Below are 18,767 nucleotides of genomic sequence, written 5' to 3'. Positions count from 1 at the left end.
TGTTAAGTCATCTGCCACCTGACGTAATATCGGGATGGTGTATTTCCTGAAAGACTTGTTTTGTTGGTTTTGCTACAGAATAAAATGTGGGTTTTTTTTTTTTTTTTTTTTTTTTTTTTTTTGTTAGTATGGAATAGAGGTGTGAAGTACAACAAAAACCTGTCAAGTCCTGTTTGATCTGTAGTCATTTCACTTGCAATTCAGAGCAGGGAATGGTGCAACCTCCACGCAGTTTTGTTCATGGTGATGGCTGTGAGATGACTGCTTGTGAGCTGTACTTCAGGAACTGGGTTAAAAACAAAATAGAGATATCTATCATCTTTCCAGATTCATTGAGATAATCCTGTTCCCTGTATGAAGTCGTACACGAGAATATTGCTCTTCTCTACTACAGAAAGGGAGGGATGGGAGAATAGGTCAAGGAGTTGAAGCAGTAAGTTTTTCGCTCCCCAAGAGCTGGGTTAAACTGTGTTTAAAAAATCTAAAACTATTTAACAAAAATGAATTAACTGCTTGTCTTGAGACATGACATTGCTGTAATCGATATCAATTTCTTAGAGATTCCATGGTGTGCATCTAGCGTTTTTCAGAATTTCAGCATCTTGTTGCTTGAAATTGAAAAAGTCCCAAAGCAGCTAGAACACTACTCGCTCAGTAGTAGCTGACACAAGTATAATCTGTAGGTGCAGACTGAGTATTTCCTGGTTTTCCAATTTGTTCAAGGGTTGCCTGATCTGAAGTCTAGAAAGTGACTGTGAAGGTTCAAAATGAAGGAAAGTTTAAAAACAAATTTCCCCGAGACCCCAAGTGAAGTTGTTACTGGGGAAAGAGTCCTGAAATTGAGTTGTCTGGCTGTGTATGAAGTTTGGAAAGCCTGTCCAGGGAAGTTGCTGGTGAGTTTCTACTTTGATTTCACGATACTAAGAAAAAAAATCCTTTGCCAAAGACGGTTCTTGTTGGAAAGACCAGTGAAAATCTTTAACCTGCTTCTTCTCAGTCCTAAATACCGTATGAGATACAGGTGCACTAAGACCCAGGACACAGTGTCTCAAACAATTCTGTTGATAACAATTCCTTTAAAAATAAATTATTTTTCCATGTAGAATGCCTTCGATAAATATACTTTCTTGTTTACTCAGCATGTTAAAGAAGTTCTAATATATTTATTTTTTAATTGCTACTCTTGTGCAATTTAGATTCCAATTTCCATCTCCGTGCAAGGAGGGGTGTCACAGTTCAAGATAAAATGTTAACAGAAATCATTTCAACGCAATTAAAACGTCCAACTTAGGCATTTGAATAAATGTATGAAATGCCATATACACAGACCCTAATAAATGTTGATATATTGTATTCTGACTTAGCAAAATGTGGTACATCAGCAAGATTTAATCTTATGGAAAATTAAATCACATTTAGGAAACTAAAACTGCACATACAACACAAGGGCAGGATTGATTTCAGATTTTTAAGTCGATGTTTTCTTCTTTCATGATTTACATGATGATAAGAATTCACGTTTTTAGATTAAAGTAATCATATCTGAAGTGTCTTTTAGCAAATAGACTTTCTATTTCTGGACTTTAATTTTTAATGGAGAGTCTCCATAGCAACGTTTCACCAACCAATTGCCTTTGTTCTTTAAAATAATAATAATAATAAACATCAGTGTGGAATTTATTTATTTCCAGGTTTTTGCTTTCCTGTTATGATCCTGTTTGCTGAATTGAAGAATTCCATAGTATCACTTCAGTTTCTCTTGCTGCTCTGTAAATGAACTTGCCCCATAATGTTTTCTGTAGGGGTTAAATCAATTCAATTCCTTGAGTTGGGTGCACTGGGCTGTCTTCCATTCTGGTTGGCATTATTTAGGAATACTTGTGTAGTTTTTGAGAGAAGTCTTTACATACATGATTTATTCTAGATTCCGGAAACTTTTTGGTTACTTTCTCTGTGTTCTCAAGATATTAAACTTTATTTTCACAATTGTCTGACCTAAGTGTTCAAAAGCCAAATGGCTTGTTCAAGCTGGCAGCGTTCACGTTTCTTTTTGTCATCATCTGAGAAGACTGAATAAGACTTGGTTCTGATATTATTAAAAGATGATTAATAATAGAGAAAATTGTGGAATTTAAAAATTATTTCTGAAAGAACTGATTCTCTCGCATGCTTACTGTGAAGAGCACACCGTAATGTAAGCAGTGGCTAGGGGTTCTGGCCACTTTCAACTGTGAAGTGGTGAAGCAGAAGGGAAATAAAACTATATACATATGTTTTTAATATATCATGTAATTACCTGCATACTGTTAAATAGGAGATAAGGAAGCCTGAATGTTGGTGATCCCTCATTTTCCTTTTACGAAAACTTTCCATATCCTGCAGACTTGAGGGATGCAGGTGCTGTGCCGACATTTTTGGTGAGGAGGAGCATTTGCTGGGTATTTTCCATGCAATGAATATACTCATTTCACACTGCATTTCATCACTCTCCCAATAGAAGCAATGGGAACTTGACCCACAAGAAATAGGGTATTTATGGCCTGGCTGGCCTCTGGCAGAGGATGCAAGTGCAGTGCCCTGCGCTAACAGGCACTGGCCCTGGTAGAAAAGCATGGTCTGGCATGTCTGGGGAGCTGGTTTTGGTTTGACCATCCCTCATGGGTTTGCTTTACTTTAGTTCCTGGGGAGCAAGATAAGTAACTGGTCTATTTTTTTTTTTTTTGCTTAATCACTTTAAGATTCATGTCACCGTGTGTCAGGCCTGGGGCCTGTTCTCAGGCCTGGTGGTGCCCTCAGGGAGGGCACATGGCAGCCTGTGGTGCTGTTGAGTTGTTTCCCTTTGTCCTGGCAACCTGTCCCTGCCACCTCTCTGTCTTGGCATGACTGTGAGGGGCTGGGGTGGCCAAGGGGAGGACGGGGTTTCCTCTTTCAACCTTGGAGAATCTGTACTTGAAGAAAAAAAAAAAAAGATGTGCTGGGAGTGTTGGAGGTGGATCTGATCCAAGCCGAGCAAGAACACATAAGGGAAGTGTCCACTGGGTCCCCCTTGGCCTGGTGGCCGTGGCTTTGTCATTCTGAGAATGCAACATGCTGGTAGTCTTCTGCTGTCCTTTGGTGTACATGAAAATGCTTAGGACTGCCTACTAAAAGCTGGTACTTAACATTGCTTCTCAGCCTCATGGATCCATTTGGGATCTGCGTGGTGATTTACTACTCATGCATTTTTAAAAATCACAGTTGTACAGATAACTCCCACTGAAAAGGGAGGAAAAGGGCAGAGGAAAATCAGATGGTAAACCGTACTGTGATTCTTGACATAGAAAGCTTTATTTTGAAGGTGAAATGTGGTGACGTTTTAGTCTGTTGCTGACTTTAAAGTCTCAGCTTCAAGAGAAATAGTTCTTCAGTTACACTTAGGAGTATCATTTATGTTAGGAGATCCTTGTTTCATCTTGCAGTGTTTGGATGAAAAAGAGGGAATCAGCATTTAAACAAATACTTTAAATATTTACTCATTACTTAAAATGCAGTTCTTTAACACTCACGTAAGTGTTAATGGTCAGACCAGCATTCAGCATATACTGTTGGCAAATACATAGTTGATGCTTTTTATATATCTAATGAATATTTCTTTTACGTAACTGTTGTATAATCAGAATATGCATTAAGTACAAAAGCCACCAGATAATTTTTTATAAGTTTAAAAAAAATTTATTGAGTGCTTAACAGGCTGAGAAACTGTGAAATCTCAGTACAAAGTTTTAAGCACTATTTCAACCATTAATATCCCATTTTTGATGAAATGACAGCACCAAGTTGGTCTCCAACTCTTTTGCTTTCCACAAGGAATTCAACAAAAGTAATGCACTAGTCTGAAGATCAGAGATAATGGTAGACATACCAGCTCTGATATTTTGAGGTCTCATATTTAATTCAGCTTGTAAGCTCGATCCCTTTGCTGCTGTAAGTTTAGGGACTGCAGACAAGTCAGAAATGGGACCACATTCCTTCTTCATTTTTTGCATATAAGCAAAGCACATCTTGCTGGGGAGCCTAGAGACACAACCTGGTTGCAAACTGTCTTTTTAGGGCAAGTGATACATGCCTGGAAAATTTAGCAGAGTTGAGAGGTCTTGGGTTGTCGTTTCACAATAGTTTTAATCTACCAATGAGTAGGACTGAGTTTTGATTCCTCTCCAGCACTTCTGATAGCGTGTGTGCAGTTCTTATGAGCTACTTCAGCTCATTAAACCACATGAGTTACCCACTTGAATTTGACTAGGCTCCCACTGTTTTAATTAACTAAAACAGGTCACTGGGTATCAGATTAAGTCTAGGGGAGGTATAACAGAAGAGGTAGGGTTATTGTTTCAATCCCAGATGTATGTGCACGGATTTGGGTTTAATCTGGAGTAGAACCAAAAGGAACCAAGACCATGCTGAAGAGCAAGCCACACTGCCATCCCCATTTCACACTGCATCCTAAAGATCAGAGATAACTTTGGGCCAATTTTGTTATTGCTATCATGATGAAAATCTGTAGTTTCTCTAGTTCAGTTTTAAATAGTGGAGTTTTTCTGAACCTGGAACATATGGTGTGCACAGACCCTCATGAAAGTCAAAACTAAAGAAAACATTTGCATGAGACCTTGTGAGGTGGGGATACAGCAGAATATCCTGTGTGGAAGGAATGATGCTCTGCCCTCCTGGTTGGCCCTGTAGAGAAGAGCGTATCCCAGGCAGTAGGAATTACAAGGCTGTATAAAACAGCTGAAGGGACAGACATTTAGTCCCATCTCTTTTTACATATGCTGTTTGTAACAGCTGACTACATGTACAACACATGCATTCATGTAGATCCAGAAATAAATTCTGGATATCAGCCAGTGTATTGGAAAGCAACCTTCATCTAGTATTCATCATCATCCTCCAGGTCTTCGCCTGCAGTCGCAGCTTCCAGTGCAGCCAGTGCTGCTGCTACTTCTGCATCTTCCTCCTCGATTTCTCCGTTGATGTCGTTGTGGCTGGAGTGTGGGGGTGCCTGTAGTGCTGTGCTCACAGCCATGGCAGTGACACCATCAAGAACGTCCTTGCTCAAACCTGCAGGGTCAGTTTTAAAAGGTTCAATACTGCTTTCCTTCGCGTGTGAAGGTGGCGTTACACAGAGGCCTTGGACCTGTGTGGCTGAAGGCCTGGTGACTTGGTCTGAATGCGCACAGTTGACCGGAAAGCTATCTTTTTCAACATAGTTCCTCAGTCTGTTGCCGTTTTGGTGACAATCTATATCTGGCAGTTGTATGGTGGTGTTTTTTGTCTCCAGCATTGCAGTTCCTCTGAGAAAGGCACTGTGTTCTGCAGCCTGGGCCTTCCCATCCTGAATACTGTTTGGCTCATTGCAGGCTGCCTTCTTGTGGCTGCCTACTCCTATGTCAAGCTCTTGGCCATTCAGGTGGGTATGAAAGTCTCTAGTGCTGGCTGAAGGAGGCTCTGCTGACTGGCTGGAGGTCCCCTGCTCGCTGGCTTCTTTCACTGGGTTTGTGTTGGGACCAAGACCAGGGTGTGCTCCAGCACACGAGCTGCCACCATTGACTGCAACATCAGGCTTTGCAATGCACCTCCCGAGGCCATCCTCTTGAGAAGCATTGCCTCCATGGTTCCCGAGGGTTCCCTGTGTGCTATTTACCCGATTCTTGTGTTCTGTTCCGTTTAGCTCATCCTTCTGGAGTTCATTTTTGTGATCCTGAATTTCACTATTGTGTTTGAATTTGAATTTGTTGCTGCTTTGCTCATCCCATTTGTAGCTTTTTGCTTCATGAATGCATCCAGGTGACTGTACTTCTTCTGGATCAAAAATATAGCTGGAGTAAGGAAAAAAATAGAGGAAATGTTAATTGTTTTTCAAGTTCCTACTGTTAACAGTGAAATTAAGCTTAATTTTTAGCTGGAGGTCTTGAGGAGCCTAAGCTGAATGGACATGTTGGGCCATGCTGTAGTCTCCTGGGAGTGACAGGGACTGACCCTTACAGTGAGGTTCACCAGGAGCATAGGAAGATGGCAGAACCTTTTGCTGGTTAGTTCATGCTTCTGCCTTTGCTTATTTTTTCCTCTGGAGGATGGATTAGCCAATGAGTAGTCATCGTATAGGTAATGATCTATATCATTAATTGATGTGCCCTCATATAGTTGCCAAAAATACCTCCTTTTTTTTTTTTTTTTTTTTTTTTTTTTCTGGTACTCTTCCTCTCAAGTCTTGTCTTTTTGTTCTTTTTCTGTATTTGTCCCCTCTTTCTGTTCTTACCTAGTTTTCCCTTCTGCTCCTAAATGTTCATTGACTTATTCCAGAGCCTCTCTTTACTTTCTTTCCCCTTTCTTTTGTTGGACCAGTTTTCTTCCCGCTTCCTTACTTGTTCTAGAAATGTGGCCAAGGGGAAGAGTAACTGCCAAGTGGGACTGCAGTGTTATTTCTAAAACTATCTAGTCTCCCTCATCAGGAAGACTTTTAGTGTGCAATTGTTCCCACAGCTAATGACATAAAAAAGCCATGAAGGAAGCATGGATCTGTAGCTCAGGTTCATTGTTCAGGAGAGCAGGAGGATCTGAGCAAGCCTGTGCTCCTCATTCTGTTTGAATTGAGGGGAAGCTTATGCTATCTACATGAGGAAAATCTTGTTGATAAAATTGAATTTTCATTGCCTTACAGCACTTCTGTGTCTTGGGAATTATAGAAATAGACTTCAATTACAATAAATTATAAGGACGTTCGGGGGAAATCAGTATACCTATGCTCTGGCTTGACTTTAAAGATACTGTAGACTTGGGGAAAACTTCAACCTTGTAAATGAGCTTAATTTGAGCAGAGATGTAGAGGGGCACAAACGTGTTTTAATGTTTTTTCCTTTATTCAGTCTAAGCAACTCTTACTCTGTTGTACCTTTGTATCATTTTGCAGCACCTGCACCCCATCTGGATTTTCTTTAATCTGAAAAGAGAGAGAGGGAAGGCAAGGGAGAGGGGAGATGAGTGAAGCGTTATGAAATTAATGCATGGGTAATTGCATTGAAAATGATGCTCATGTTTAGAAATGTTTTATTAGCTAACAAGAAACATGCCTATGCAAGAATGGATGCAGTACCGTTCAAGGTCTTTGTAGCTTGCTATCTTGCATTGATGGTGGCCTGTAGTTGGGGGAGAATTTAGGGAATAATTTGAGTTCTTTAGCAGACAGTGGTGTTCTCCCAGAATGTTTTCCTAGTCTGCAACAGCTTTATGATTTGAAGACTTCTAAGATGGAGTAATGCATTTTTTTTTTTGTATTTGGTTACTATTGATGGATTTATCTTCTATAAATTTGTTTCAAGTCTTAGTTGTTTTCTGAACTCAGGCAAATTGCTTGCATCTACAGCATCCTTTAGTGAGGAGCTGCACTGCTCAACCTTGCCTGTGTGAAGAACCACCTGCTTTTGTTTGACTCGAACCTGGCTCTTACTGGCATTATTTGATTCCCTGTTGGTGTACGGGGCAGGCAGTGAATATCAAGCCCTGGTACTGTGGTAGTACAGGTCCTGTACTGCCACCTTCAGCTCTGATACTCAGCCTGAAGATTCCTCATCTGTCGAAATACTCCTGTACTCACATTATTTCAGGTTTTTAGATTCTCCTTGTCATTGTTCTCTGGATCTCTTATGCTTTGACATCCTTCTTGAATTAGGGGTGGGAACCACAATGCAGAGCTCTCGAGCTGTGGAAAGCCACAGATTTACTCCTAATAACTGCTGTCCCCGCTCACTTGGGAGCTGTTGCAGAGACAGCTACTGAGCACTGGCATGACCTTGCTGTAGATCTCTCTCTTAATCCTCTGGTTAGACACAGACATGTTGCTGGGGTGGGCACTTTCTTACAGTGTTGTGCACCTGTGTTTTACTACAGTGTGACTAGAGCAGTCAAATTGCTTGTGTGCTACATCCCTTTATCTTTTAAGTTTTCTGTATATGTTTGTCATTGTTGGATCCAATGAGACACTGAGAGCTATCTGTTATGTGGTTCATGTCAGTCTTTTATTATGGAAAGAAATAAATTAACTTGGACCCTTGAACTTTTATGTTATGAACCTAAAAGTGAAGGCACGGACCTAAATATCTGAAAATCCTTGTAAGATTTTTTTTTTTTTTTTTAATTTTATGGGTTGGGGCTATCTTAGTTCAAGTTGATCAAGCCAGGCCAGGTTGTTAATGCTCTGTCCATTATTATTCACGCTCTTTATCTCTTGATGCTCTACAACCTTACATACCTTTGCTGTTGCCTCGCTTCACATAAGACAAATCAGTGGCACAAGGTTTGGGTATTTTCTAGAGCGAGTTATTCAAAGGAAAATAGCATTGATTTATTTGTACCAGTTCAGATTTCCCCCAAACTGCCCACCAGTGATTACGCTAGCAGAAACTAAAACCCTGTCATTTTATTGTCCCAGTTTTGCCTTCAAAATCTGACTTCTCTGCTGCTAGCATTGAACATAGTGCCTGGTGGCAAGTCCCTTGTTCCTGGGCCTGCATATTCAGCACCTGGCTTCAGCTAGGACACTGCTGTTCCTACCCATGCTGTTTGTCTCTGTGCCTGAACTGTCCAGGAGCAGGAACTTTTATAAAGGAGAAAGCAGCTTGGTGTAGCTCGGTGCCTGTCAGGATGGCCTGCGTGCCAGTTGCTTTGCTTCCTCTCAGACTGGGGCTGCTTCTCCCTCTTCCTTAAATGTGTTCTCCCATGTTGCACCCCCAATGATATCTTATCAGGAGTTCTGATGCAGGGTTTTTTGTCTAGAGAGTGTGCAGTGACCAGTTGAGGTGGCCATGCCCTCCTTGCGTGCATCGTAGAGGCACCGGGGCAGGTTTGGCAAGCTACGAGGCTCATTTGAGCTGGGGCACGTAGCCATCTGATCTAGACAAAGCAGAGTTCTTAATTTGCTTTGATTGTTTTGAAAACTTAATTAGTTATAGCCCTTCTTTAAGACTGACTTGAAGCTTCAGTTGAGCTAAGCTGTATGCTGATGCTTTTGACTGACATCTTTAGTTCTAGCTTAAGCATGCTTCTAAGCCGGAAGAACAAAAACAGCTTAAAACCAACCCTTGATAGACTCAGCCTTCAAGTCTTGGCGTGTTAGGGTAAGTCACAGTGACGGCATGATCTCTGTTCATGGGAAAGGCAACGTACATGTCTTATGTTGAGCCCCTTTCTGTATATGCTAAGCTGCTACCATCCCTCGCATTTGTCAAAGTATTTGTCAATACCTCGCATGCAAGTATTATTCTAGCTCAGGTAAAACAACGATGATTTTGGTCACTCTTGGTCACTGCTTGAGCCCACAGATCTGCCCACACAGCCCCTGGTGCTTTGCTTTAAAGTTGCTGGTTTGGTGAAACCAGCCCGGGTTCATCTGCAGCCCAGCTCTGAGAGCAGATCCCGCTGCTTCTGCTTAATCTTTGCCCTTACAAATTTCCTACTTAGTGCTGGTATTTATAATGTTTCATGACTATTAAGAAGAATCTTGCTTATAGGTTTTAACCATTGGGAAGTGTTAATTGCTGTCCTTTATTCTGTTGAAAAGATGTTTGTTATCTTCACAGAAAGCAATTATATATGGAAATGACTGTTGTTATTTTTATAAGAAGCCCTTTCCTGTTTGTGTTTTTTAATTACAGCTACTGTTTGAATTATCTCTGCAGCTACTGCATTTAAGCTTTTCAGCTGATTAGTTACAACTGAATTTGTCCTCTGGCATGAATGAGCATATGGATATATTTTATGCTGCATTTTTATGCTTATAAATTACTTCACATCCCTGAAGTAAGAATACAGTTCTACAATGTCTAAACAATGTTAGTTTTTTGCCCTCCTTGCCTTTCCATATTTATAATAATCTTTCAAGCCAAGGTTGGAAAATAATTCTGGGGAACAAATTGCTTTCATAGCATGAAAAGACATACTTTAATCCTACTTTGTTTTAGGTAGCTTGTTCTAAAGACTCTGGTATTGTGTGAGGTTCACTAACAAACAAGTAGTATTGATAAGCTCCTGTCTGGAGAAGTCTGAATCGAGCACGTTATGCGGATTTGCAACAAAAAAAAAGGGTTAGAGAGCTCATGTGATGGATAATTATCTGTGACTGAGTTTAAAAAGACATCTAGAACATGACATAGCATCCTTTTATGTTGTTCCAACTCTGTCTTTCTATAAGATGTTTATTCTGTTGGATATTCTGTTGTTTTGTGCTGTTAAATTGTTAAGATGCTTTCAGATGAATGTGACATGATGCAGAATGCTGCCTTGCAAAACACTTTGAGGATTTAGGTTTTTTTTTTAAAAAAAAAAAAAAAAAAAAAAGAAAAGAAAAAAAAAAGAAAAGAAGCTGTCTCTCTCAAGGGGCAATAAAATGCTTGGCCTTAACATTTAGATCCTCAGAATTCAGGTCAACCTGTTCCTAATCCCAAACATCATTCTTCCTCGATCGGGAAATTCTTAAAAGCCTGTACATTTCTCAGTGGTTGTTACAGTCACTTAATTCTGAACATTAGCACCTCACTTGGCATTAAATCTCTACTAAAATGTTAAGTATAGATTTACAGATTGTACTTATTTATTTTTTTTAAGACTTGCACTTGGAGCATTTAGATGGAAGAACTGGAGCTGTTCAGGTGAAGGGACGAGGGTGGCTTCGCTTTAAATTCTTCCTCTCTGCTCAATATTGAACTTTTGCTTTTCAGCTTTGAGAAGCTGTTGAATCTTCTAAAGGTCTCTGAAGCTGAGCTTATAGCAGTTTCTTCAGAACACCAGCTTCCTGCAGCATGTACGTTTTCCCCAGCTACCCCAGCAGACCTTGAGTTGGCCGTATGAAAAGATACTCTAGATGTATTTTCTTGGCAGTGTGCTAAATGAGTGTTCAGAGAGAGACGGGAAGACCCGATGTTATGAAAGAGTGAATTTTTCTTGAAGAAAATTTTATAGAAAAGCAGCTATTTTAAAATCAGTGGGGGAAAATGCTGCTATGGCTGTTAAGGAGGTTGATTTAATCTGAGAGCAGAACACCAATCCTGTCCGTAAAGTACATGCTGAAAAAGAGGAGGCTGTAAATGTTCTGCTGCTGGCACCTGCTAGGAGAATGGAATGGGGCTTTTCTTAGGGTGAGACCTTGCTGGGGATGACATGAATGGATGGTGTCTGACTCCACAAATGCGAGCTTGTGTTACAAGCCACAGTGTGCTTTAAGAGATGTCTGCTTTGCTTCATCAGATCTGAGAAACACAACGTATCTGATTTTAGGTTATGTAATAACACAGCTTCTATTGTCTATTTAAACTGTAGCTGTGTTGTAAATAAACAAAAGGTGAATGATAATGGCATGAAAAGGGAAGGGCACGCATTGTAGAGATAAAAATGTGTTGACAACCTTTGTCCATATTCTTGGAAGTTTACATGGAAACAGAAAAAGGCCAATAATAATTTTTTCTTCAAAAGAACAGAAGTATAACACAGCATTATTATTATTTTTTTTAATCCCTCCAGGAGTGGAGGCAGAAAGGTGAGGAGAGAGCACATTAAAATGTGTTTTTCTCTCATTATAAAATGTGGAAATTTTTGTTCCCAAGTTTATAAATTCTGGCTCCATGTCCTTTGATCTGGCTCATTCTTAAGCCTTTTTTCCTTTCCCCAAGTCTGGTTCTTAATGAGCTTTTGCTGTTTCTACAGCTTTTTGCTCTCCTCCCTCATTTCCCACTCCAGATTGCAAAGTAACCTGTTTTTTTCCTGAGTGTATTATTCAGGCTGCTGAGCCTGGGTGCCACATCTCCCAGCGACCTGGGATCCGTGCCTCTTTCTGCTCTCTTTCAGGCAGAGGCACTTCTCACCCTGGACCCTGCTGGTGTCTTTCCTGTCAGTCTGCTGTAATTTCTGCTCCTCAGTGTAAACCTGAACAACCTCTGGGTACAAAAAGAGAAGAGGCTTCTTTTGAAAGCATCTGCAGAGAAATGTAAAGAGGGCATATTAAGGAACTGGGGTGGGAATAACCTCAGACAACTCTAGCACTTGGCAAGCTTCTCGTGGGAGAGGCACAGCTTGCTTTCTGTGCCAAGGAGGCATTCCCACCTCTCAGCAGACTTCAGAGGCTGTCCTCAGCATGTGCCCAGGCCTGAGAAAGGCTCAGGTGTGCCGAGGTGTGGAGGAGGGACGTGCCATGTGCTCCTGAGGGGTGGAGGCAGCGGAACAATTGCTGTGGGTGGCAGGTAATATAAAAGAAGCATGGAAGGACTGTGGGACAGATGGTAGGGCTGGGAAGACCTATAATTAGAAGTGTAGGGAACTAGTAAACATACACTAGAAAAAAGCACCAGCCTGTGGTAGAGGAAAAGGATAACAGGGAGAAGGTTGTAAAGGAAGAAAGAGCAGAGAGAGAACTTAGTTAGCCGCTCTGTATGCATGCTGAACACTGCTTTTGGGCAAATAGCATCTGTGAGAATTATTCACTTCGCATGCAGTACAGACAACTCTTCACGTCCTGCTTTTTTTCCTGACCTTCCTCGCTATTCTGAGGGCAGACTGTCTCCAACAGGAGTGAGAATTGTTCTGGGCCCCAAATGCCTTTCTGTTAATGCTTTGTGGAAACTGCTACCACTGATGAAAAGCTCTGGAGCTGCCAGCTAAGTGTCTTCTGCAAACAAATTGCTTTCCACAAAGCTCCAGATCAGCTCTGTACCCGTACCTGACAGTCACAGCACAACTTAACTGGAACAGCCATGTTTAGCATATAGGTGACAGCCAAAAAAAAAAAAAAGTGAAAAACAAAACCATAAAGCAGGGCTGACGTCTTTCAACGAATCTCTGCATTCTTTGGCATCTCTTGCCTTAGCGCAGTTGGTATGAGGGTGACAATTTGATAACAAGTCTGTGCTTAACTCTGTGCTATGGCCAGTACTCAGAGCTGGGCTGAAATCTCTCTGCTTCCTTCTGACTGGTTTTGGGTCTGGCAATTAGTTTTAAAAGTGCTTCAGGGAGCAACAATCATCATAAAGCATCTGAAATAAATGAACCAACCTGAGGAGGTATCAAAATACGGTCCCTTATAGAAAATAAGTCCCACCTCAATGGTTGTTTTTACTTCTTAGCTTTTCCATAGCTGAATTGATTTGAGGCTCCTTGTTCACACTTTCTTTAACTGTAGTATTGAAGTATCAGTCCTATGTTCCAGCCATCTTGCAGTCCAGCCCTGGTGGGAACACGTGCCTGTGCAGCCCTGGTCACACAGTACGAGCTGCAGATGGGCTCAGTTCAGCCCCTGCTGTCTACACTGCTCTGTAAGAAAAAGAAAAGGTGCCAAGTGCTTCTCCTGGTGCAGCCCAGCTTATCCTGTTCTGAGGATGGCAGGCACTATGTTTGGGAGCAAGGAATGTCGGAGTGTCTGCCAGAGAGATCCTCCTGCCAGCACAAAGTTATTGCCAAGGTTGCAGTTGCCTGTCCTGCCCTCATTACTCCTCCCCCTCCAACATGCTCCTTTCCATTTACTTTACAAACAAAGCCAGGGAGCTGCTCAGCCGACCAGCCACTTTCCTTCTCCACTGAGGCCTCATTTACCCACTGACCTGTCTGCATTCACTGCCAGTGCTGCTAACTGTGAGGATAAGTTGGCAGAGGGACCTGCTGAGGATCCTATAAAGCTTCTTCAGCCACGGTGGTAACTTAGGGCAGCCAGCTTTAGCTCTTCATGTCTGTTGGTGTTCTGCTTGTTCATTTTCAGGTTGTTTTGCCTGGTTTTCACCAGTAAATGTCATCATTGCATGAACACAAGCAATCCTTCTTACACGATCTGCAGCTGTAGAGAAGAATCTCTACGTATTTATTAAGATGATAATTAGAACTGAAAAGGGTGTCAAAGGGAGTCACACAGGTGATTGCACATTACATTTTTATGGGAATTTTTAGAAGTATTATCAAACACATTTTCCTATGGAAATATCATTCATGATTCTATTGCATTGTTGATATTTTTCCATTTTTTTCTTTATAAAATAAAGAAAAAATAAATAATAAAGCCAAAAACTAATAATAAAGCCAAAATACTATTTATGACTTGCTTTTGGCAAGGAAAAGTCAAAATTATTTGATGGCATTTATTTAAAAAAAAAAAAAAAAATCAGAAAAAATCAGAAATTAAAATCCCAGTCCTGTTCAGTGACGGGGTATATACCCAATGTATCTACCACCTGCTGTCATCCAAATCTATTTCATTCATCTATGCTTAGAGGATCTTTTCAAACTTTTGACAGATCACTTACTGATTTGTTCAAATTTATCTGAAATGCTCATATCCACACCCTCACCCTTCAATTTTTCTTGAAAGACACAGAAATTGTATGAGTGTGACTCTCCCAAAATTTAATATGTACAATTCAATGATGAATTTTTCCCTGTTGCTTCCCTTCTTTCCTCCCTTGCCCAACTAAATTGAGCCTTGGGGCAGTCTGCTGTTTGTGGCAGTGACCTGATTCTTGGTGTTCCTGCGACAGAAGTGGCAAATTTCTGGCTGATGTTACCCACTAGCGCTGTGTACAAACAGCAGCTGCTTGCTTTAGTGGAGGAGGAATTTTGAGTATTTTGTGTGCTGTTCAGGGCACAAATTGTACAGTTGTTTCTCTGTGTAGGGACTTTTCTATTTTTGCTTATTCCCAAAGAAGTTAAGAAAGTGATTTAGACTGGTAGTTGTTTTTTCTGCAGGGGAGAAAAGTGGCTTTTTCCAGGGTAGGTATCAAAACCTGGAAATTGTGCTTCAGAATCGTGCATTGTTCATTATCTGGGAGTTACGGGACTCTGTTATGGCTCCATAAATGTTGATGCATTGTGTTCTGATACAGAAGAGGTCTCTCACTGAGGAAGCAGCTCCACTGTCACAGTGCTGTTTTTTCAGCAAGGTAACAGCTGGCATGATAACAGAATCCTTAAACGACAATGCTGTGCAAGCAGTTGTAGCAAGGGTAAAAACAAACCAAGTCACGTTTAAAGAGAACTGTTTCTAATTAGTTTAGCCCCATACTTTTCAGGAAATTAGAGCAAAGCAATTTAATATGAAGAAACACTCCCATAATGAACGCTGTACTTGCCTGATGAACCATCACTCCAGCATCAGCTAATCACCAACTATGTCCTACTCACCAAATAACCAGTGGGAGTCATGTTATCATGATCTTAACATCTATCTGCCTGTGGCATCTGAAAGTGTACACGTGTTTCAAGTGTTTCTCCAGAAAATTTTCAATAGTAATTGACAAAAAATTTGCTCTTCATACTGGGATCCCGTTAGCAGTAGACATTAATAACTATATGCACAACATAGTGCAAACTGTGTGTTATATCCTTGGATTATTCATAACAGCATCCAAAGGGGGGAGCAGTCACCTAGCTGAGAGGTGCATCTCCTGTGCAGGAGTTAACTATGTCCTCTAATTGTGGCGTTTCTCAGCACTGGGGAAAAGCATCCTACCAGCATGATGTCCAGCTACAACCTCATGAAGAATAAAACTGGCCGGCAGGATGCACAGAGTAATGGAAATACCTGCTTAAGTTCCTATGCCTACTAAAGAGCTGAGAAAAGGTCAGACTTAGCCTGACTCTGCTGACACCAGAAAAAAAGAAGTGCTAATTAGCTCATGTACACATAGTCCTAATACCAGTAGAGTTGGCAGTAGCAACGCATGATGGTGTAAATACCTTAGCTGGAATGGGGAGCACCTGATATGACGCAAATGCAATGTCAGAAATGCTTCCCTTCCCTACCACAGCTCTCCGCAGGTCCCTAGCCACCTAGCTACGTCTTTATCAGGTCCTGATAATATTTCTGCCCTCACCTTGCTCCCTGCCTCCCTGGTTTTCCAGGCAGCAGCCTTGCACCAAAGGAAGGCACAGAGGCCGGCAGGCCCCAGGGCAGGGAGGTTTGAGCGCTGCCAGCAGTGTGAGCACACCTGCACTTGTTGTTTGCAGGTGTACTGCCAGACAGGGAAAGGAATGAAAAGTTTGATGCTATCAGGTTTACAAAAGGTGTTTTGTTTTGAGTTGTGACTGCTGGCTATTGCCTAAGCAAACCTTCCACCAACTGTAATAATACGCATAGCTGTGTTAAGTCCTGCTATAGCTCCTCCTCAGAATGTCCTTTTTCCCAAGCCAGTAAGGTCAGCCAGATCTTCTGCTTTCCCCCAGCGGCTTCCTGGTGCTGTTGGGCAGGACATGAAGTCCCTTGTTTCATTCTCATCATAGCCATTGCCCTCCTCTTCACAGCAGGCAGCTTTCCCCCCTCTCCTGCACGCTGTTAAAGGATGAGATGTGCCCTGGCCCGGCATCTTCTGCCTCCCTTACGTGCAGATGAAGCTGTTCTTCTCATCTGCAAGGGCTGGGTGCTCAGCTCCCAGCCTGTATTTAATAATTCCTTCTTTTCCAGCCTGTTACCCTGGTCCATGTTCAACAAACTGGCCCTTGTGTTGTGGGTGCCCACTGCTGGGAGCAGCAGGCCTGTGGGCAGCCCCTGCCCTGCTCACACCTCTCTCAGCTCCCTGGTGTGCCTGGCCTTTGAGAATCACTTGAGGCCTGTAAAATGGGACAAGGTCAGTCCTCTTCTTCCTCTCTACCATCTTTGAGGTCATTCTTTTACAACTTTATTCTCTGATCTCTGTGGTAGCCGCAGGGCTTTGCTTTAAACTCCTCTGGAAAGGTGGAGCTCTTCGTGAGGCCCCTGTTAACGCGGTGTACAGGCCCGCGGTGCACGTGGGGCACGACTTCGAGGTGATACAAATGTGCCCTTTTTCTCTTCTGTTACCCTCCTCACAACTGATTTTAAATATTGAGATGACCTTTAGGAGGAAATGCATTCTCTCTGGCTAGTTCCTCGTTGCTTGCAGCACTGGGTCACAGAGCACTTCCCTACCGCTGTTATTTACCACAGAAAATGTTTGTTTTATTTCTGGTGATTAAAAGGAAGAGTTGGGCAAAGGGTGAAACTCTCACAATCATTAGCCAGTTTGCACAAAGGAAAAACAAATATAGCTCGCAGCATAAAAACACTCATTTCCTCCTCAGCCAAGCTTATTCCCTGCATCTGTTCTTCCCCAACTTACATCACTGTCTGGTGTTTAAGTTACCGAAGTTCATGTTTCCTGTCCTTTAAAGTCGTTAATCTTATATATTACGCTAATTTGTTTTGTAATGGTGCCCAAACCCCAAGTCGTATTTAGGGCCATATTGTACAGACACCGACGTAGGAATGCACTGTTTCCCAAGGGATGCGTGGTCTAAATGTGTGACAAGGCAAAAACTGGGTGTGATAAGCAGATGGTCATGTACGTGTGAAAGAAGCAATCGGCAGAGAAACTGTTTAGGGACACAGCTGGAGCCCCAAAATAGCTGTAGCCAATTTTTATGCAACTGAGAGAGACTGTGTCTGGAGTCTGATCTCCTTCAGGATGTTAAAGTGTCTCTCTGCAAGCTTTGTGCAACTATGCGCTTTGGAGAATGGAGTCTGGGGTTCCAGCCCTTGGTCTGAAAAACCCTGGTTGTATCTAACTTCTTTTTAAAACTCTTAACGTAGGAGCAGCCCTAAAAGCAGGGCCTGAGCCTTCCTCACATGCTGTCAAGGACGTGACTTTGAAAATGAGGGTCAAAGGTAACCAGGGCTCCTAATTTGTGAGGCAATTTGCTAATCCTTTGAATACTAGGTAAAATAATCACAGCCTCCCCAGTGGTTTTGACTGGAAGCTGTGGTGGTGGCTGTGTTTTAGGCTGAACATTGTGCTCTTTGTCTCAGCCAGATGAGGCCCTAGGGCACCTGCCCGGCTTTGTGGCCTCAGCAGCCACATGGAGTTTGAGGCCACAGGAAATTTGGCACAGTGGCAGCCTACAGCAAACTGAGAAGCCCTTAGGGGAACCCAGCTGAAGTGCCTTGTCCCTCCACGCATGTGGATGCTTGATTATCACAGAATCACAGAATTTCTAGGTTGGAAGAGACCTCAAGATCATTGATTATAACCCTTTATCTCTTGGACTCCCTGTCCTATCGAGTATTTGGCTGGGCAGCCTTTCCTGAGACTTGATACCAATAGTTTCTTACCTTACAGTGCCCAGATGAGCTTGGCAGGAGGTGTTTCGCTGACACATTTTAAGGTGGTAAACAGGAGGCTGCTTCCTGGTTCTTGCTAGAAATATCTTTACTTTGAGCTGTTACCTAGGGTCTGTCCTTGTACTAGGTGGTTTCCCCCTCGACATATCAGCTGGAGGATCAAATACCTGAAGTTTTAACTGCTGTATCCTGCTTCAGTTATATTCCTTCCTGTTCAATGACCCGGCCTGAACAACCTGAAGACCATGAGCCTTTTGCCCTGCATGCATCCATGTTCTGTGTGCTGACAAGAGAAGCAATTTTACCCTGAAATCAGTGGAGACCTTTTGGTCTCCTTCAAGAGATCCTGGTGAGCCTCTCCACTGACTAATTAGGACTAGTTGTCTATGTCACTGGAAATACCGAGGTTTTAATATATGTGCTCTTGTTCTTTAGACTTTTTTTTTTTTTTTTTTTTTTCCAGCTAAGAACTGAACTGTTTCCTAAAGCTACATACAGTTCAAAATTTGGTGTCCTCCCCTATCCTCCCACTTTTTTTTTCTTTCTTTTTTTTTTTTTTTCTCTCCCAGTAGGTTCATCAGAGCTATCTTTAAAATAATAAGGAAATGACCTAAATTAAAAGTCTTGTGAT

The 18,767-nt window shown here is 41.9% G+C and overlaps 1 protein-coding gene across 2 annotated transcripts in view; it reads right to left on the bottom strand.

Annotated features, from left to right (window-relative positions):
• Nucleotides 1-1,170: 1,170 nt before the first annotated feature.
• C4H4orf19 (chromosome 4 C4orf19 homolog) overlaps nucleotides 1,171-18,767 on the bottom strand; it is a 43,911-nt gene continuing 26,314 nt past the window's right edge. For both annotated transcript variants that reach the window (XM_068680091.1, XM_068680092.1), the window contains 2 exons: nucleotides 6,932-6,979; nucleotides 1,171-5,858 (listed from right to left, as the gene is read on the bottom strand). In XM_068680091.1, the coding sequence (XP_068536192.1) occupies nucleotides 4,910-5,858; nucleotides 6,932-6,963 (981 nt within the window). In that variant the 5' untranslated portion in view covers nucleotides 6,964-6,979 and the 3' untranslated portion in view covers nucleotides 1,171-4,909. The remainder of the gene's footprint in view (nucleotides 5,859-6,931; nucleotides 6,980-18,767) is intronic.

The sequence above is a fragment of the Anas acuta genome, chromosome 4, assembly GCF_963932015.1.
Source record: "Anas acuta chromosome 4, bAnaAcu1.1, whole genome shotgun sequence".
NCBI classification, from domain to species: Eukaryota; Metazoa; Chordata; class Aves; order Anseriformes; family Anatidae; genus Anas; species Anas acuta.
The sequence above is the reverse complement of the archived record's forward strand: the minus strand, read 5'-3'. Positions and strand labels throughout refer to the sequence as shown.